The sequence below is a fragment of the Saccostrea cucullata genome, unplaced genomic scaffold, assembly GCF_032062105.1.
Source record: "Saccostrea cucullata isolate Sc308-1 unplaced genomic scaffold, CSIRO_AGI_Scuc_v1 ctg108, whole genome shotgun sequence".
In the NCBI taxonomy this organism is placed as follows: Eukaryota; Metazoa; Mollusca; class Bivalvia; order Ostreida; family Ostreidae; genus Saccostrea; species Saccostrea cuccullata.
The window spans coordinates 406563-427946 of NW_026935861.1; the positions used below are offsets into that span (position 1 = coordinate 406563).

Genomic DNA, 21384 nt, shown 5'->3' on the forward strand with positions numbered 1-21384 from the left:
TTTGAATTTTTAAAATACTAGTATTAATGGATTAAACAACAACTTTCCTTTTCACACGGTTTTTTTTTAATATACAATATTTCATGAAAAATATTTGCCAAATACTCAGTATATGTTCGTTTATACATATCGTGCTAGACTCTTTTTTAATAATTGTCATATACCATTTACTTATTCGAACATTTAATTGTATGAAAAGTCAATAATGTACATTTCTTAAAACTTTATTATCTTGTTTACTTGTCTTTCTTCCTGTGAAAGAAATAGTTCATAATATTAATAAACAGATGTACTCAGTATCTGTATCAAAATACAGAATGAACAGGGATCGGTCTCAAAATAAAAACGGATCCTTGAAAGTTCCGGTGCCCAGGAGAAGTAAGCATCCCCAATGACAGGTCACACCTGCTGACCCGCAGTGAGCCTACGAAACTGAAGCTCTCTGAAATTAATTAATTCTCTGCTCGTCCATCCGTTTTTCTCAGATTAGCCAGCTAAAGATCTATGTACAGTACTCCAAATCAATTAATCTAAAGAATTTGAATTATCATTTTATTTTCTCTTTGAGTTGTTTGCTATAGTGGCCTTTACAGTTACCTAATTTCAGAATCAATAGAGAATGAAAGCCAATTAAATTTGCAACATCAACATATTTTTTTTTTCGTTCTGAGCACTTTTGGACGCCACCGGGATGGAAACAATTAGGGATAAATTTTTGAAATTGAACTTCCTGTCTTTCAAACTGAAAATATCAGGATGATATTTTGAAACAAACATTTGTGACATCAGTCTGGGATGTTATTGGTTATACCTTTTAGTTAAGTACTACAAAATTCAGTGTGTCTGCTTCTTCGCTGATGACATTGGAAAAAGATATGCATGCCTACTTTAATATCATCATTCAATGCATTTTTTGTTATTGTACACTGAACATATTCGATGAAAGCATGCTAACCGCTTTTCAGTACTTTCAGTACTTTGATTTAATAAGGATACAACTATATTTTTACATTTTTTAGGATTATGAAATTTAAAATTTTAAAGACTTAGTTTTTTTTCAAAAATCACTTTAATTAAAGGTCAACGTGACCTTGAAATAGGTCGTGAAACACCTTCTACCCAAGATGCATAAATTGTCCAAGTTTGATGATTGTAAGTCTATTAGTTTTTTAGTTATGAACAAAACAAAAACGCCTGTAAAATGCAGAAAAATCATCCAATCATGATGAAAATACCAGGTGCACACATTCATATGGTGAATAATAAGTGTATAAATTTTCAGACAAATCCATCCAACAGTTTCTGAGAAACGGTCCGGACAAAATCTTGTCTACAGATGGACGGACAGACGGACAGCTAGACAGACAGACGGACATGGTGATTCCAATATACCCCCCCTAAACTTCGTTTGCGGGGGTATAAAAATGTTTGATAAACAATTGATCTGACAATAAGAAACATTTACATTTTAATAGTAGTAGTAGTAAATTTTATTTAATGTCAATGTTGTTTTATTTTTTCTAAATATTTATATATGTTGTAATATGGGGAAATATCTTTTAAGATTCTTTTTCTCTTTTTTAATCATTTTAAATTCAATGTTTATACAGAAAAATTATTGATATGTATGTAAGTTATAAACAATGAAATAGTTTTATAACGATTATTGTGCGCCACATACGCGCACCAAGAAGTCTCCCTAAACTTCAAAACTTCTCCTTAAATTTCTTTGAGGGAGAAGTGAAGTCTCCATAATGGGTCTAGATTGGTCCCTGGACACACCTATCTTAAGGTAAAAGTTAATCCATCACTTTCGAAGTTTCCAGAAACTTTTTCATAAGTGGAAAGGCTGACCAGAGAATAGCCAATTCGCTTACTTTTACCCATATTTGTCCCAGTGCAATGTGTCTATTATGGAAACTCGGACTTGTAAGTCAAAAGAATGAAAACCATCAACATTACAGAGCCTGATACTCCCATTTCTGTTCTTGAGTCATTTGGCGTGTGATTCATTTTTGTTGACATAAAACCGAATGGTAAGAAAAAAGTAATAAAGTTGAAAAATCTTATGTCTTTATTATTTTTATTTGAATACATTTTAATGCTACTCGAGAAAAAATATGTCAAGGTTCCAAATTTTTTTTATTTTTATACCACCCAATGCAAATTTTTGTGTCAAAAAATCGTAAACCAAAAAAAAATAAAAACTTTGGCCTAAGGGCAAAGTCAAAATACATACTGTAGACGTACTTTTTTCCACGGTGTCATAATTCCGCAAATTCTCAATTTCTGTTTAATCCGCAGGTAGCAAATTACGCAGATTTCTTAGACTGTCCCTGTATATACCTTGCATGTATATTAAGTACGCTTGGACAAATTTCCACGGAAAAATTGCACCGCATACATAGCGTAAATTAATACCACGCGGAAAAAAGTACTTCTACAGTATCTAAAACCTTGCCTTCTAATTTACATTTAAATTGAATATGAAAATTACAGAGTTACCTTTATTACATAGATAAATGTCTATCACATTGTAAAGATTAAGAACTGGACTGTCTTACCTGCCAGACCAGAGCCAGGGCACCTGCTATAGCCTCCTGACTGCCAGCACAAGGTGATCTCACATAGAACATCACATACCCAATCTACAATGCATGTAATACAGAGTGACAGGTGATCTCACATAGAACACCACATACCCTATCTATAATAGATACATGTAATAGTCTTACAGACTAAAAAACGTCTACAATGTGAAAACCATTTATTGTATTCTAAAAATTATTTTTATTAAAAGTATGGTATTTTTTATTTTTATAATATTACATATGTATAACGTAGATGAGACAAGTTAGCTTGGGAGTTACAGGTGACTCTCTATGGCTCGAACTCCGATCTCTCGAAGTGAACCTCCGCTCCCGTTTTTTCCTATATATAACTAAGCAAATTTACTCCTGATCTCTCGAAGTTCTCTATCTCTCAAACCAAAACCTGGGTCCCATTACATATTTCATTGAATTTAACTCTCTATCTCTCGAAGTTTTGATTGCGTGTGAATACACGCCAATCAAGTGTAAAATTGATGCAGCCTGGACTTACCTGGAAAACAGTGAATGCCTGGGGCTGGCATGGAGGTGTTAATTGGGTGTGTACATAGATGATACTACGCCTGTGGGTCCGTGTGTGGATATAATTAATTGGCTATTTATTGGTACATATGTAAATCATAAACGAATTCACAACTTATTTTGACTTGAAACCGAGACGATAATTTTTAGAAAATAATTTATAGACGTCATTTCATTAAATTACCATAGATCACAAACTTTTATTAAAGTCACCATAAATCCAGTAATGGCAGTATGGCAAATAATGCACAAGAAATTCCTTTCTCAAGGACTGAATACCGATTAAGAAAAATTTGGTGAACACTGGTGAAGGACCCTATCAAGCCGCGGAATAGCCGAACCGACAACTGCTATTTGGGTTTCCGAAAATTCAGGATTTTATTTACTTCTTATCTCTCGAACCCCTCAATCTCTTGAACTTTTCTTGCGATCCCTTGTACTTCGAGAGATCGAGAGTCACCTGTAGTTGTTTAAATCTATTGAAAAATTTAGTTTAGTAAAATTCAGAAATGGCACAAGCATTGGAGACTTTCCCCCAGTAAAATGTTTCCATGCTTACATGAATGTTTACAGCATTTTCCCTTACCAGATAATTAAACAGAGCATGTGCCATCTGGGCTGGTAGCTCTTTGTAGTGCAGCACTAGTTTCCTCATCAAGAAAAGCAATTCCTCCTACACAACAGAAAAAGAACTCTTATATAAACAGATCCTATTTTTTTTATATACATGTACATGCTAATACTGTTAAACGAGAATATATGGCGCACTACTAATTTTAGTACCTTTGGCGCAAGAGCCCCTGAGCCCTAAAATTTATTGTGCGCTAAAGGATTTCTAAATATCATTTTTCATGTGTGTTCAAAGTACATGTAAACCGGAACGCACGATTACGTAATGTCGAAGGGTCATTGGATTTTATATACACACTCACACTGCACATGTTCAGAAGACAGAAAGTTCTGCCAAATTATAATTTAATTAAACTATTGTTACCCCTGTAGTTGTTTATCATTAGCACCTTCAAAGTTTGGCTTCTCGGCATGTCAATCATCTATCGCCTCGAGGTAAACAATGCAATCAAGCATGGCCATTGAGCTTGCAGACAATACCTGATTAGGATTACCGTTTTATCTAAGTAATTTTCTGTCGATGCATGCATTGTTTTAATGTGATTTAAATGAGTAAATACTCCATTTCTTTTAATTGAAAATAGAAATAAAATAAATTCTTTTAACATTGTACCACGTCCATGTAATAGCAACACTTACCGCGGTAAACGTAACGAATGTTTACTGATATACGGGATTACTAATGTGTTTCCGTGCTTGACTAACCAAAAAGTCAAATATGGGTGCGGATAAAAAACAAACAAAATGTCACATTTATATATTTTACTGACAAGTGAAAGCACTAAAATTTATTTGCGCCAATGCATTCCCACTTGCGTTTGCGCTAAAATACGCATGCACCAAATTTTCTCGTTTTACAGTACTTGACTTTTATGTTGTATCATGGGTAACAGTGTTACATTTACAGCATAATGAAAGTAGTCTTTTTTTAAGATGAAAGAGTACCAATTTATTGGTGGCATTATATTTAAATAGGACTTTTATATGTCTATATTTCAATGACAGAGTACCAGTTTATCCCTGTGGGTGAGTTTCTCCAGGAAGTGTCTGAGAAATAACACTGGATCCTCCACCATACAATTCCAGATCACCTTCTCTGCCACCTCACTGACAGACACACCATCACTGTTCACGTCTCCGTCCGCCAGCAGGTGTATAACGGGGAGTACCGCGGCACAGATACAGGACGGAAAGAAGGTCTGGGCCTGCTGCATGTGATGCAGATGTTCCGGGCGCTCCTCCTCACCTGTACAGGATAAAATCATACAGGGGTTTGGAGGGTTTCTCATGTCAAGACAAATTTAATTATAATGTTGATACCCTGCACTTACTTTTAGACTCTTTACTCTCAATCAGTTTTTTAAAAGAAAAAAAGATAAAGTAAATCAAAACAGATATCATCAATTTGCCTTTATACCTGGAATTTTCAGGAAAAAAATTTTCTACCTAACTTTCTCCTTCCAATTACCTACTTACCCAATAAATACATCTTTGATGAACATTCTCTAAAAACTTCTACAGTTTTTACTTACCAAACACAGTAAATTTAGTGAGAATTCTCAGAATGAAAACTGGATCACTAAATGTTAAGTACCTTCCAGCCTTGCCCAATAGACACTACCATTCCTCCATGACATGCTACGACTTTGTAAGTTAGCTCGATTGACGGGAGCCATTGATACACGCCGTGCAGCCAGGTTGCTAAGTTCATCTGTCATCACAGCTATTGACACAAAATACAAGCGGGTGGCATTAAACATCACACAAGCAGTACAACAAGGGTTAAACTCTACAAGGTCAAGTGAGGTCAACATGTAAAAGAACAGAATGCAGACGGAACAGTGAAGGGTCAAAGGTCATTCAAATTTATAGATTCACTACCAAGATTATTGGATGGAACGGGTATGTTAGATCTGGGTTGGGAGAGATTTTGTTAGAAGTTAGATTTGTAAGTCCAGTCAGAGTTTTTCTTCCTAAGTCTGCAGTTTATATAAAAATCATGTTAGGTTTCCTCACTATACACAACAAAACTTCACGAAACAGAGAGAAAAGAAATTTGAAAATTAGAGGAGAAATGCAGTTAGTTGAGACAAATGAATAAGACACAACAGGAATACAGATATTAATTCTGGGGACTCTGTTAGTGCAGTCAGGATGTACATAAACTTCCTCATGCTCTAGACCCCTGGACTCCTGAGCATGCCCCTGATACCGATTCTAAGACATGCCGCCCCCTAACGTCGCTGCGGACCTTACCTTCCTCATGCTCCTCACTGCCGTGGTGAATGGCCGGCTCGTACGCCGCCAGATGATTGACAGGGATGGTCGTCATGGGGAAACGCTCCCGCCCCACCCTCTTACGTTCCTCCTCCGCCTGGAAAGCCTTCCTTATCATCTCCTGCTGCTCCTTTCTTCTGGTTGTTGTGGCTGTCACTAAGGATTTCTGTCAAAACAATACAAAAATAAATCTTACTTCATTACAACCTCACTTGTTACTTTTAAGAAAAGAATTATGGCTTACATATTCAAAAAGATGGAAGTATAGTTTACTATTAATTTTGTTTATCCTTATGTCATTCAAAGTTATAACATTCCTAATGCTCCATTCCAAAGTTTCTAGAAAGAAAAACTTACGGTTCCCTCTTGATTAACAGTAACTTCTTCTATCTTAGCCTTGAAGTGGGGGGTCCAGGGAGGGTCCACGACGGTCTGAGAGGGCAGTCCTATGGTAGGAGAGGGTAAGGTGAAGTCTATATTGGGAGGGGGCACCTGCAGATAAAACAATCTCATGAAAATCTTCTTATAATACAAACATTAGCATCCAACCAAGTAAAGAATATACTGTTGTCTGACCTTAAAGAACATGTTTGCTCCATCTTCCATTCTTGGCCAGACTTGATGTCTAAATTTCCACAATGTTCCAAATCTATAACAAGAAGCAACAATTTATTTTAAAAGCATACTACAGTAGAACCTCATTACTGCAAACTGAATGGGATTGAGATTAAACTTTGAGTTATCTAGGGATTCAAGATGATGGGCAGACAATTATAAAGAAAAAGTAAATGTATCCTTAATATTCAAGATGTCAGTTTCAAATATAATGAAGTTCAACAGGATACTACAAAAGTACTACAATTTTGTTTCAAAAATAATTTATTTTTTCCACTGAATTCATTTTATGATTTCAAACTACAAGGAATGAAAATCACTTTGTTGTAAGCATGAATTAATTAGAAACATTTTCTCTGTAAACATGTTTTCTGTAACCAAGATTTCCTGTATTTATCTCTTATTAACCTTTGAAATAAATGCCTACCTTAAGATAGCATTAATTCTCTGTGTGGTATCTTCATGTTGCATTTCTTTCACAATCAGTTTCTGGGCTTTGTCAGGGCACTTCACAGAGGTCAGCAGAAACACTGAAGCTTAAAAATCAAGTCAACGATTCTCTCAAATACTGGACGAAAAGAAGTGAGACTAGCACATTTACAAAAAGTCTGACTCTTCTTCACACAAGACAAGACCAATATTATCAAAAGGAAATTATACAGTAAAACTTGTTTAGTACGAACACGGATATAGGGAATTCATGGATACAGCGAAGTTTTTCTGGGTCCCAGCAAAATTTTTAACAAATCTTTGTTAAATTTTACGGTTACAACAACTCTGATATAACGAATTTACGGATATAGCGAACTGATTTTGAGTCCCGTTGAGGTTAAATATAATGAAATTTACATCTTTTTTAACGAACTTTCAAAAATCTCAAAATTTGATAATTTGAACTGACTTTATATTCTTTTAGCATTTGAATATAAAAATTCAATTCATAATAAAACCTTAGTTATCGAAGGAATGTTTTTTAATATTTGCTTCCCTTACATATTTGGTAGAAACACTTGAAGGAAAACATGCAAATTGTGAATTCGCTACATATGGTTATACAAATTCGTTATACGGATATAACAAATTACTGATACAGTGAATTAAATTCCCAGGTCCCCAAGACTTTGCTATAACCGAGTTTTATTGTAGATATATAATTATCAAAAGTAATAAGAAAGAGCTAAAACATTTTGCCGTACCAGCAGAGGCAGCCAGCTCCTGATCGGTCTCCAGAATCAGTTCCCAGGCCACAGGAATAATATCAATCAGATTCTCCTCCGACAAAATGGGGGCAGCTTTAGCCACGATTCCCATGGGACACTGGGTCAGCTTCTGAGCCTGTCAAACATCAGAAATATACAGCCATAAAACTGCACTGTGATTATTTTCATTGCTTGAATTTTCTTCAGCAATAAAGTGCCACACCACAGCATGATATGCCCGTCAAAAAATTACAATTAACTTAAACAGTTTAGAGTGCAAGAAAATCATGTAAACCTTGATTCTAAAATTTCCAAGATTTTTTCTATTCCTTAGAATATTTGTTTATCCATCCCCTTTGGTGTAGGCATTAATCATAACAAATTACATCACTGATAGATTTCTATACTGGTTGTATTAGACCTTGTCAAATGCCCATAATATTAAACAATATCAAATTAGTCTTAACAACTTAATCTATACCAAATTAATTTTGAAAATAAAAGGCTGGCCATCAAATGACATATGCTATTTAAACTGACCAGCAGTTCCTCTGTCTAATTCCCAAAGGATACAGATAAGAAGATGCTAGCTAGCCTTCCTAAATTGAACTCAGTAATTAATCTTTGACTGGATGCTTGTCTACTCATTACTATGGATGAAAGAATCTGCACTATCTACCATAAAATATTTTTAAAACATAAAAATACTCAATGATTTTTTTTTTTTAAATTTAATGTCAGAAAGGTTTTAATATGCGATTTCTATGGAAAATGGACATGCTGATTCCACCCCTATGAAATTAGTTTTTTAAATTAATAATATTATATAATATCAGATTAGTTTATTATGCAATATCAAATTAGTGTTAATTACTTTTCATCAAAATCATTTTAAAACTTAGGCTAGCCAACAAGAGCTATCTTTAATCCAACAGGCTTACCCATCTGCCCAATTCCCAAAGGGATATAGATAACACGGATGCTCTCCAGTTAGCTCCTCACACTAAACTCATTAATTTCTCTCTAATTTGACAGGCAATTTTCTGTTATCAAAACTCTTGACCAGTGCTTGATAATTACACTCATGGGAGACATGGAATTTCTCTAACATATATTATATTTCTTATAGATTGCTGTCAAGTATATGCTGAAAAAAATAAGTATTTTCTTGATTTGACACTTTTTTAATAAGGATACAACTAAATTTTTACATTTTTTAGGATTATGAAATTCAAAATTTAAAAGACTTAGTTTTTAAAAAAATTTCACTTAAATTAAAGGTCACAGTGACCTTGAAATAGGTCGCGACACACCTTCTACCCAAGATGTATACATTTGCCAAGTTTGATAGTTCTAGGTCTAATAGTTTACTAGTTATGAGCCGGACAGGATTTTTCCATATTTGGCCATAGCATCTTAATTAAAGGTCAGAGCGACCTACTTTTTGCGCGCGACACACCGTCTACCCAAGAAGTATCAGTTGACAACAGACGGACAGACAGCCTATAACATAATACGTCCCGTCATAAGACGGACGTATAAAAATTAGAAAACTCTAGAAAATATTTACATTTAAGAGGCAGTCCACTGAAAATCAGGCAATGGGTGGCACATCGCATGTCATGGATTTTTATTATTTTTTGCATATAGACTTATTTAAGCAAGTGTTTACACATGACAACATCAAAAAAAAATTTAGTGCTCCACTAGTCCTATTTTTGGTAATTGCTCAATTTTAAGTGCAAAAAGGTCAACATGGGGGTAAAAAAATTACTACGTTTTTATTTTGTTTTATATGTACCAGACATGCAAAACCTGGATGTGTCTATCAATATTATTTATACCATAGACTCTTATCTTTAATTTTAGTAATGAATAAGACTCCAATTTATATTTCTTTAGAAAAAAATATGTGGTCCAAAACTGAGTTTAGCAAGTAACTTTTTGAATTCATTATCCAATTTTCATTACGTTATAAAACCCAATACATTTCAATGACAGATTTTTTTCTCATGTTATTATGAATACAAAGTACAAACTTTTGAGTCACGCAATAAAATCAGTGGGCACCCTTATATTGAGAGAAATAAAGGAGTCAAATTTACCTATGTTTTACAATTTTTCACAATTAAACCGAAAGTGAATTATATAAAGAAGGAAATACTATAATTGTAATGATAAATTTGGCTCTTTTGTTGTAATATGGCCAAAAAATTACTTGATATATTTTTGTACATGTCTTATGGGTGGCAGTTGTCTTTAGTTTTATAACTTTACACATTTTGCATTATTTTCAATACATATTTCAATATCGGTTTTTACCGTAAAACTAGAAATATTCTGCATTTAATGTATCAGAAAAAAATATGCTTGTCTTTTATTTCTGTTCAGTTAGTCAACTGTTTTAAAATTATTTTAACATGGATTCAAATGTTTATACAATTTATTTAAAATACTAATGTCTTTTACGTACATGAAGATTACAATCATGTATAACATCTGTACGATTTCTTGATACTCGGTATTAAAAAACAAGTATTTGTACATGCATTATGCAACAACTGAGAGTAAACAGCTTATCTTTATTAAATATCTTATTTCCAACTAAAGTTTTTTAAAATTCTCTCGTGAATTAAAGAGTTCAATTCTATCATTGGCAAAAATATACTTGCACTACCTAAATGCAGAAAATATTTAAATGTGCACAGTCTCGGCTTTATCCAAATTTTTTAAACCTGTCATCTATAAAAGCCGTTTCCCCTATATTTTCATCTTATAAAATTTAATTTTATATTAATAAGAAAATAAGTTATTTCATATATAGTATTATGATTTAAGAGCCTAGAAATCGCAAGCAAAAAGCCGGGACGGGGTGGGGGGTGGGGGCAAGGCGGCATATTAAAAAAAAACTTTCATTAATGGGAAAACATTTTAGAATTGGCCAACATGGTCACATTTTTTAACTTCATATTGAATGTGAGTATGTGATTGTTTCAATCACCAAATTTTACCAACAAAAAACCCAGACAAAAACAATACAAAACAAAAAATACGCCCACGAAATCTTCCGTTTTAGTGGCAAATTGAAGTGCATGGGGAGTTCAACAGTAATTTTCCTCAATAAATATTCTTTAAATCTTATTTTTCACTCTTTTTATAAAATATTTTTAATCGTACCGCGGATCGTTTACTTTGGTTTGACTGCATAGATAAATATAATCAAGTGTGTTTTTTTTTTTTGTGTGTGTGTGTGTGTGTGTGTGTACAAATATCATGAAATAAATATCTCAACTCCGTTGACTTGAATTAAATGTTGCGTAAATCTAAAATATTCATCTTTCCTTGATAATCAGAAGAAAATAAAATCTCTTCACATCCCAATTTTATAAGAAATATTCAATATAAACAATTAATTATTTGTACGCATAGCCTAGTAAATCAGTTTAAAAAATTAGTTCTCGGACATGTACAAAATTACTTTTAGCTGAGACGTCGCCTGTGAAAAAAATACATTTTATATAAAACTAGGGCTAATTGTAACGGGGACCGTTACAGATGTTCCCCAAACGCTCCCCTACACCCTTTTGGTGCCATATTACCTGTAAGCGCTATTGAATAAGACACACTTTTTCCCCGAAGAATACAAAATATATTTAAATTTTAGCATTGCACGCGTGCTTATCTGAATGCATGTGCGTAATGACATTATCATCTTGTCTACATTATTTATATTTTTTAATATACTTAATATCAAATCAATTAATCCAGAAGTATCAAAAAATACACTCATTTAAGCGTATTTTTAATATTACTCATTTCACGTGCATGAGGACTATACCTTCCTGTAGAAGTTTATTATGTCTATCAATGTTCCAAATCCCACCCTGTTTGGTTGAAAAACAAGGGAGTTATAGCCATTTACAGTTTTAGCCAATAAGGTTGCAGCGCACGTGCATGCGCGTGATTTCATGACAATTGTTATATATCATATTGTAGTACATCCTAAAGTATGTATATATTTTAGATTTCATAGCATTTCGTCAAAAAACAGGAAAGATATTGATATTTTTGTTTCAGCCAATCAAAACGAAGCGCACGTGCACGTACGTTCATGTATGTGCATGATGACCATACCTTCTTGTAGAAGTCTATTATATCTGTCTATTTTTTAAATCCCATCCTGTTTGGTTGAAAAACAAGGGAGTTATAACCATTTAAAGTTTAAGCCAATCAGATTGCAGCGCACGTGCATGCACGTGTTTTCAAGACAATTGTTATACATTATATTATAGAACATTATAAAGTATGCCTATATTTTAAATTTCATACCATTCCGTCAAAAAACAGAAAAGATATTGAGATTTTTGTTTCAGCCAATCAGAGCGAAGCGCACGTGCATGCGCGTGAGTTCTTGCTAATTTGACAGTGTCATATTATCTACACTATTATTATATCTTTATATAATGAGTTTCAAATCATTTCATTAAAAAATGTAAAAGTTATAGCTATATTAAGTATATCGGTCATTTCACTCATATCACGCGCCCGCACGTGCATGCGTATGCGCGCAAAATGACCTTCGTTCCGCACACCTACACTACACACCTATTAACCCTAAAAAGGTTTTAGCTTAGTTGGGTGAACAGTTTCTGAGAACACTCGCGGACAAAAAAGTACCGGAGAACAAAGAAGAAAAAAAATAATAATAATAATAATAACTAGAAAAGAAACTCGTTGCGAGCAACGAGAGGTCTTCCGTCCGATTCTGAAAAAAAACCCCGCAAAATCGAGCTGAAAAAGTGATAAAACTTTCATGGAAACAAAGGGGATTGAACCCGGGTCGCCAGCATGAAAATCCAAAGCGCTTACTATTACGCTACTGTGACCACAGCTCTAAATCTACTTTTATATATTTCTGAATAATGAAAGGCGGTTACAATTAATATTTTTGCGCCAAACGCCACTAGTAAATCTTCGCGCCTTTTCTTTGAAATGTCCAATTAAATAGGTGTTATAGCTTCAATGGAAATAAAAAAAGAACGTTCTTATAGCTAAAATTTCAAGGTAAAAGAAATTGTTTTTAACACATTTACAAATTCTATGCATAGATAGATTAGTAACACTAAATCAGCGAAACTGCTATATTTTTTTTACTTTTAAATTTTCTTTTTATCCCCATACTGAACTATCCCTATTAGTTATCAAACTTTCATAAAAAGGTTGAAATGTTTCGCCGAAAAACATGTGTCGCCCTAAGACGGCCAAGGAATCAGATACCATTTATGTTCAATAACTTAAATCTAGTCTTTGAGACAAGAATATTAATATAAACTCAATTCTTCTAAAAAAGTGATTTTACTATGTTTGTCTTTCCTATTAGTTTAATATGACTCAAGTGTGCATGAGCAAAACAAGAGATACGTTTAATACTTACTATATACATCGATATTGTTTCTTAAAACTATTATTTGTAACTATGATTTAAGATCTGTTTTTTCCGCAAAACAAATGATAGTAGGTATGTATTTCATTTGCACATTTAGTCTTTTCTTTTTCTTCTTTGAGAACCAGCCGAAACCAATTATAGAAGAAGTTTGAGACGACCATCGATTTAAACTTAGTTTGACACAGAATTGCAACGTAACTACATCGTGATAATCCCCGTATTCCTTTACATTTCATTTATCCTTATTTACTTTCATTCAAGCAAACGCTTGGCTGCCTCTGAAAACCCCTATTGCGAAATGTCGGAGTTGACATAGGCAGCCGCCATATTGGACCCGCTTCAGATTTTTAAATGTTAATTTCTAGAGTTAGGATTAATGAATGTTCAAACAAATTATATAGTTAGCATAATAAGAATGGTTTCTATTAACATTCCAAAAAAAAAATGAAAAATATTGAAAAACAAAAAAGTTAGAAAATATGGACTTTTTAAATTCGCTTCCGCTAGCGACCGGAAGTACTGACGACACACGAAAAGGTGATTTCACATATCTAAAAGTCATCATCTATTATCTTTAAGAAGTCTCCAGTTAATATCTTAGACCATTTTCGTAAAAAAGGGGGGACAAAAATCCATTTTAAAATCAGAAAACTGTCCATAACTTGGAACCGAAGGTGAGTATTCCAAATTTTCCTTCTGATGAACAAAGTTCATATAATGACGCATAATTCCTGAAAGTTTCATAGAAAACCACCGATTAGTTTTCGAGAAATCGCCTGCACAAAATTTTGGGGAAAAAAATAATAATAATAATAATAATAATAATAAGAAACAGTAGAATCACTAGAAGGTCTTCCGTGAAGACGGAAGACCTTAATAAGAAACCGAGTAAAAACAATATGTTCCCAAACTCCGTTTGGGGAACATAAATATATGATTATTTAACATGTAGGATAATGCACTCTGAAAAGTAATTGAACAGAAAAAGAGAAATTATTTATTTTTAATCGTTTTATTTGCGCTTTTATGCAAAGAATTTACAAACTTCTTTGGAAAACTTGTAACTATTTAATTGTGACGCAATATTAGTCAGGTATATGACGTCACTGATACATCAATGGAAACGTGGATTCAACCTGAATAATACTGCCAATCTTAATCTAAATATTACGTTTGGAGGCGAAAATGAATTCTATTTTGAAAATAAAGTAGTAATTTTTTGTTAAATAATTTTATTTTGTGTATATATCCTAAATATTTCACTAGGATTTCGATAGTAAGGTGTTTAGCAGATTTACCGATGCCACGGGAGATAACTCTTACATCGCAAAATTTCATAATCAAAGGCCTGAAGGGCCTGCGAGTTGACTTGCTGGAGTCAATTGAGCTTTTTCATACATCTGGGCACCATACCTTAATATATTCAGTTTATTTTGCATCTTTAGAGATTGAATATTATATGTCTGATCCATGTTCGTTTCATAAATAAAGTGTATATTGCTTTTCCTTAATATATACAGGTTGGCACTAATGGGCTTCCGTATTATTTTGACTGGATTCTATAATAAATTTAAGCACACTAGCTGCAGTGGTCAGTGTTATGGAATAATTAGGTTAAAGATTACCACAGCAAATCTGGATTCTAAAAATAGATTTTCAACAACAACTAGCTGCAGCTAATGAGAGCAGCAGGTGTTTGTGTTAGGGAGTATTCTAGGTCAATTATAAATAAACTTCAGATGGGAAGATTAGATCCGCCTAACATGCTTGAACATATATTCATACGCAGTAATTGTACATCTTACAGATATTTAATCAAAAATTTCTTTAAAAGCATGAAGGCATAAATAATGTTACAGTATGAAATTTTATACAGTTTTTACCTCTTAAGTTTGTACAATCACTCAAACCAAAGCATTTTTTGCTAGAACTATTATATTTGGCGTATGGATCACCTTGATGAATGCGTGAAAAATTTTACAACTCTGAAATGGCTATGTCAACAGGGAGTAGCTTGCTACGCAAGCCAACTCAAAAACGTCTCTGTATTTTGACAGAAAATTACTATCAAAAGTGTTTTGCCCACCAATTTTATTTTTGAAACTGAAAGACGAAATATTTCTAGATTTAGTTCAGCATGAATTATAGTCCTGTTAAATAAGTATTGGAAATTACAGTTCGTTGTTTCTGACCTAAATTCAATGGTTTATATAGGGGAATTCAAAAACACGAAATAAAAGGATATTTTACTAAATAAGCAATTTTAAAACAAATCTTCGATTACATTATTCCATTTGGACTACATTGATATTGTTTTCAATAAAATATCAAATATTCGTCACATTCGATGTGCCGCCTAATAATACAACCCTGCCTGGTTTTTCGACGGACTACCTCTTAAATCTCTAAGTCTGAATACTAGTGCCAAACTTCTGTGCAAGATATTATTTTGAAAATCTGTTAAGGGAAATACATGCAATTGCTACAATAGTTTGTGTGAAATGCATTCAGTAAGAACAATCAATGCAATTAGGAACTTTAATACTTAAGTAATTATGTAAACTCAGCCTATATTAGCCTTGTCATGAAGTTCAATGTAACGGTTTTACTATAATGTGTGATTTTTAAAGTGAACTCAGTGTTGTTGTTTTCACCTGTGATGTAATGTATTTAATCATTGCTGAGTCTTCCTTGATCTCCTTCGGTTTGTCCTCTTTCTTCCACGTTGATGTCATCTTTAGTTTAGTCATTGAGACATCTGTCTTGATTTTCTCTAACAGCGGAGTACTCTCCCTTCTCCAAGTAGGGGAAGTTTGTTGAAAAATTGATCCCTGTAAAACAAAGTGAAAATATGAAGTATGAAAAACATTATAAAACTTTGAGAAAAATAAAGCAAAATATTTATGTAGAGTAATACAACTAAATTCTTCTAGTTCAGAATGTGATATTATACATTTATTGCATGATAGCGAGGGAAATATGAAGACTTATTCAGCCAAGAAAAATCATATTAAGCCCTCGGGGAATATGATATTTCTTGGTTGAATAAGTCTTCAAGTTTCCCAAACATTCATGCAATGAATTGTTTATTATACCGAAACAAGCAAAACCTTTGAAATAAACATAAACTTTCAAATTCGACACCGCTGTCAAAGTCACTTTCATTTTTTACGTAAAGTTATTATAAAACCCTTTGTTCAACACATTGTCATCAGTTTTGTGACGTAAACCAGGCTATTGTGACGTCTACTTTTCTTGGGAGTTTTCGTTCAACGAACGAGAACTATATTGCGGGAAAATACACTAGGTGTTCCGAAGAGGTGGAATATGATGAAAAGCGTGCAGACGGCCGGTGTAGCACAATATTTTGATACTGTGATATATTGAACCCGGGTTCAAAATATCGCATAATATTTTGAACCCGGGTTCACTTTTTCACTGCGATATATTGAACCCCCTTATAAAATATTGAACCCCTACCTTTTTCATTTAAGAGATAGGGGGTTCAAAATATTATGACCGTAATATATTGAGTCCCCCTGCCCATTTACTTTTACAGGGAGGGGGGTTCAAAATATTATGGTCATAAAATATCAAGTCCACTGCCCTTTTAATTTAAGAGGGAGGGGGGTTCAAAATATTATGGCCATAAAATATCAAGTCCCCCGTATGAGGAAGGGGTTTCAAAATATTATGGCCATAAAATATTGAGTTCCTTTGCCCATTTCATTTTACAGGGAGGGGGGTTCAAAATATTATTGCCATAAAATATCAAGTCCCCCTGCCCATTTAATTTTACAGGGAGGGGGTTCAAAATATTATGGCCATAAAATATCAAGTCCCCCGCCCTTTTAATTTATGAGGGAGGGGGGTTCAAAATATTATGGCCACAAAATATCGAGTCCCCCTGCCCTTTTAATTTATGAGGTAGGGGGGTTCAAAATATTATGGTCATAAAATATTGAACCCCCCTGTCCTTTTCATTTATGAGGGTGGGGGTTCAAAATATGGCCATAAAATATTGAACCCCCCTGTCCTTTAAATTTAAGGAGGGGGTTCAATATTTTATGTCCATAATATTTTGAACCCCGGGTTCAATATTTTATAGGGGGGTTCAATATTTCCAATGATATTTTGAACCCGGGTTCAAAATATCGCGGGGTTCAATATATTATATGACACCGGGAAATATGAAGTTTTACGGCCCGATCACGTGAAAACTTAGAACCAATCAGATAACGCGTTGTTTAGAATATTAATAATGAGGTATAATAAATTCTGTTATTTTTTAGACACCCACCCTCCTCTTGAGCCTCTCTTTGAGGAAATCCTTCTTTGTTTCCTGTTTCTTCTCCTCCTCCTCATTTTCCGTGGATTGATAAATCTTCTTCAGAGCTGTGATGAGTCGGGAACATGATCTTCTCTGGCGCTCATAGCAGTTTGGGTGGCAGAAGTTTTGGTGAGGACAGATGAAGTTTGACAAATTGGCAAGCTGCACTACAACCTGAAATTTACATATAAATTCAATATTTTTTCGAACTTCAGAAAGCAAGAAGAGGAAAACCTCTCGTCCTTCTTCCCCATGTATATAAGAATCTATGTGACACTAACCTTGATCCAACGCATGTTGTGACCGAGAGTGACGTCGTGACACTAACCTTAATCCACGGCATACTGTGACAGAGAGTGACGTCGTGAAACTAACCTTAATCCACGGCATATTGTGACAAACAGTGACGTCGTGACACTAGCCTTAATCCACGGCATACTATGACAGAGAGTGATGTCGTTAGGTTCGTCGTGACACGAACCTTAATCCACAGCATACTGTGACAGAGAGTGAAGTCGTTCAGCTCATCGAGACACTAACCTTGATCCAGTGCATATTGTGACAGAGTGACATCATGACACTAACCTTAATCCACGGCATACTATGACAGAGAGTGACATCATTCGGCCATATAAAATTGAAATCTTGGTTCTCAGGCCCGCGCGCATCCGTTTTGAGGTAGCCGCATTGCCGATTTTATTGTATTTTTGATAAAATAAAAAGTTGGTATTGCGGAGACCAATCCGGGAAAAAAAATTCCGACCTCATTTGTTTTGTAGTTTAGTATTCAAATATCACTTCCGGTAGCCATTTACAATGAGATTTTGGCTACTTCGTTTGAAAATACATTCGAGGACATTACCTACGATGTTTACACGCTGTTAAGCAATGGATAAAGCAGAAATTTTGATCAGAAATGGAAAGTATATCTGTGATTAAAAAATTATCTTTATGTTAAAGAAAATTCGGAAATTAAAATAAAAAAAAAAAAAACCTCCCTCATCTACTTTATTGCCAATAAAACGAAAAATAAAATGCCGCCCTCCCGCATCTGTTTTGGAGAAAATTGGCCTGAGAACCAGGGAATCAAATTTAGATAGCCTAACCTTTATCCACGGTATATTGTGACAGAGAGTGACGTTGTTAGGCTTGTCGTGACACTAACCTTGATCCACGGCATGTTGTGACAGAGAGTGACATCATTAGGTTCGTCGTGATCAGGGGCCTCGTTCTCGTCACTTAGCAGGGACTCCGTGTCCTCTACCCCTACGTCCTCATCAGGCCCCCGGTCTGAGAACTGCGACTGACTGCTCACCTTACGAGACTTCTGACTGCCATATCTCTTAAAACCTACAATAAAATTAACTGATTAAGTGATAGATATGGTTATCAAAATAAATAATTGAACTTAACTTTGGAAACAAATTACTTACTACTTCCATGCTTTTGTTGTAAGCCCTTTTTCAGTCTAAAGCTGGAATTGTTTCCAGATCCTCCCCTGAAAAGTTTGATCTTAGGTCTAGTGGTAGCTAATTTCCGCCCTGATAAAAGAATAAATACTATTTATTAATGGAATATTCAACTTTGAGAGGAAGTCTGTCAGTTTATAGTATGAATGCACATTTTGAGACAGTTCTGTATGTAAACCTTTTTTATCCTCACTGTGGAGGTTGGGTGATACTGAAGGGTCCACCATCATGGAGATGGAGGTGGTGCTACTGTGTAGTGAGTCTGACCTCTCACCAAGGACAGCAAAACTTATCTTCCTACTGTTGTCTCCACTGGGACTCCCAACCACAGCTAAAACAAAGAATAAAGCTCCAGTTGTCACAAGATTTATTTATTCTGAAATGCAATTAGACTGAAGTATTCTCTTTTAAACAGATTTTTACTAGGTAGGTATAAAATAATCTTTTGCATGACATCAAAGTTCAATACAGACCTGATGATGAATGTGGAATGTCAGCCATGTTGGACTCAGAACTCTGGGAGTGACCTGGACTGCTGACAATACTGCTCCACCTCCTAGTTGTGCTGGTTGGGCGGTCCCACACTTGTCTGGCACCGCGGCCTTTTGGTAGATCTCTGAATGTTTCTCTTAGAAATGTTGTGATCTCTTGAAGCACCAGACAGGCAGCCATTTTCAGTGCATATGGACACTCTGACCCTTTCTCGTTAACAGTGCCTGTGATAAAGATGATTTAACATTGAAAACATGTGTACCAGGTAGATTTGAAATAATTAAAATCCTAATCTCATTCATAGCAACTCTTTTACAAATTTCCTTAGCATATTTTTCTAAGTAAACTTTTTCTAAATACTAATGAAAGAAATGCTGGGACCTTCATCTAGGAAGTCCTCCTCTTCATCAGAGATACGTAGCTCCCTCTTCCTGGACTCACTGTGAACGTCACTGATTATGTTCAACCGATCTTTGTATTCTTTAGCTAAAATGTACTCCATCATACTCCCCAGATTCTAAAGAAAATAAATCACTCCTTAACAAGAATTTATCATATTAAAATTTATGTATATGAGTAATATATTTTGTCACACTTTTTGCCTTCTCCCTACATTTATTTACATGACACATTACCTCTGCCCATTTATAGAACATCCTTCCTGCGGATTTCTGTAGAGCCAGAGTCCGTCGGTACCCAGAGGGCTGCCCACGATTCTGAAGTGCCGAGGTAGACTGTCGAAAACTGGGCAGATTGAGTCTCATCCAGTTAGGCCAGTCTCCATGGTTACAGCGGTGTATAAAATGGGCACATTCCAGAAGTAATGCAGCCCTGGCAACAACTGGGGCCTCCTATAAACATATATGGCATAAATACATGTACATGTATACTGTGAGAAATAACTATAAAATTTGTTGATAAGTTTGAGTATTAGTTTGAGCTCATTTCCATTCTGAATACATATGTATAACTTGGTCTGCTTAGATATGATTATGGTACACAGAACTAAAAACATAATTAAATTTATCAAAGAAGGGTAACATTTTGAATAAATAAAAATTCTGAACACAACACACTGAAAACAACATTAGCATTATGCACTGAGAATATTGGCTCAAATAGTTTGATCTGTAGATTAACAGGCAAAGAAAGCCAATGCTGTACCAGTTCTAACATGGCAGCCACAAGCTGGGGGTCAGGAATAGCTCCAGGCGGGGCACACTCCAGTAGGAAGGAAAACCTCAGCATGCCGGACTTAACGAGGAACTTGTCCACCAACTTTTTCTCCTTCACGAGGATCGAGTCGTTCTCAGCGTCCTCCACCTGGGCGATCTCTTTCTGCTTCCAATCTACAGAATATAGCACAGATTTCTTAGAATCTTCTTCATGAAGATAAATTCAAAATACAGTGAACCCTCAGATATCCGGACGCCAGATATCCGGATGCTTCAGTATCCGGATGATTTTTCATCGGAACGAAATTTTTAAAAGTTATTTTGTCTTGTTTAACTGGTGCTTCGGATATCCGGATGCATCACATATCCGGACAAAATACATACTGTAAATTAACTTTTTCAAAGTAAAGTAAAGGAGAATTTTTTTTTAGTTTAAGGAGAATTGATCTTGAAAAAATCATAAATGGATAAAACCTTATGAAAAGTAATGACACCATTTAAATCAAGTATCAAAATTTTTTCTTTATTTTCATATAAATGCTTTTTCTATCAGTAGTATCAGTAGAAATTTCCATAACTATCTGTTACCAAAACAAAAGAAATCCATTGTGAAAATTTTC

The 21384-nt window shown here is 34.5% G+C and overlaps 1 protein-coding gene across 2 annotated transcripts in view; it reads right to left on the minus strand.

The window, feature by feature from the left end:
• LOC134244048 (protein unc-80 homolog) overlaps nucleotides 1-21384 on the minus strand; it is a 57712-nt gene that overhangs the window by 26559 nt on the left and 9769 nt on the right. The window contains exons 11-28 of one of the 2 annotated variants that reach the window (XM_062726313.1): nucleotides 20754-20938; nucleotides 20225-20440; nucleotides 19971-20106; nucleotides 19571-19813; nucleotides 19276-19428; nucleotides 19062-19169; nucleotides 18794-18978; nucleotides 17599-17802; nucleotides 15953-16129; nucleotides 7850-7988; nucleotides 7081-7189; nucleotides 6615-6687; nucleotides 6396-6530; nucleotides 6018-6204; nucleotides 5356-5484; nucleotides 4772-5007; nucleotides 3718-3804; nucleotides 2565-2648 (exon numbers count right to left, since the gene is read on the minus strand). In XM_062726313.1, the coding sequence (XP_062582297.1) occupies nucleotides 2565-2648; nucleotides 3718-3804; nucleotides 4772-5007; nucleotides 5356-5484; nucleotides 6018-6204; nucleotides 6396-6530; nucleotides 6615-6687; nucleotides 7081-7189; nucleotides 7850-7988; nucleotides 15953-16129; nucleotides 17599-17802; nucleotides 18794-18978; nucleotides 19062-19169; nucleotides 19276-19428; nucleotides 19571-19813; nucleotides 19971-20106; nucleotides 20225-20440; nucleotides 20754-20938 (2786 nt within the window). The remainder of the gene's footprint in view (nucleotides 1-2564; nucleotides 2649-3717; nucleotides 3805-4771; nucleotides 5008-5355; nucleotides 5485-6017; nucleotides 6205-6395; nucleotides 6531-6614; nucleotides 6688-7080; nucleotides 7190-7849; nucleotides 7989-15952; nucleotides 16130-17598; nucleotides 17803-18793; nucleotides 18979-19061; nucleotides 19170-19275; nucleotides 19429-19570; nucleotides 19814-19970; nucleotides 20107-20224; nucleotides 20441-20753; nucleotides 20939-21384) is intronic. The other variant, XM_062726314.1, reaches the window with a different exon arrangement.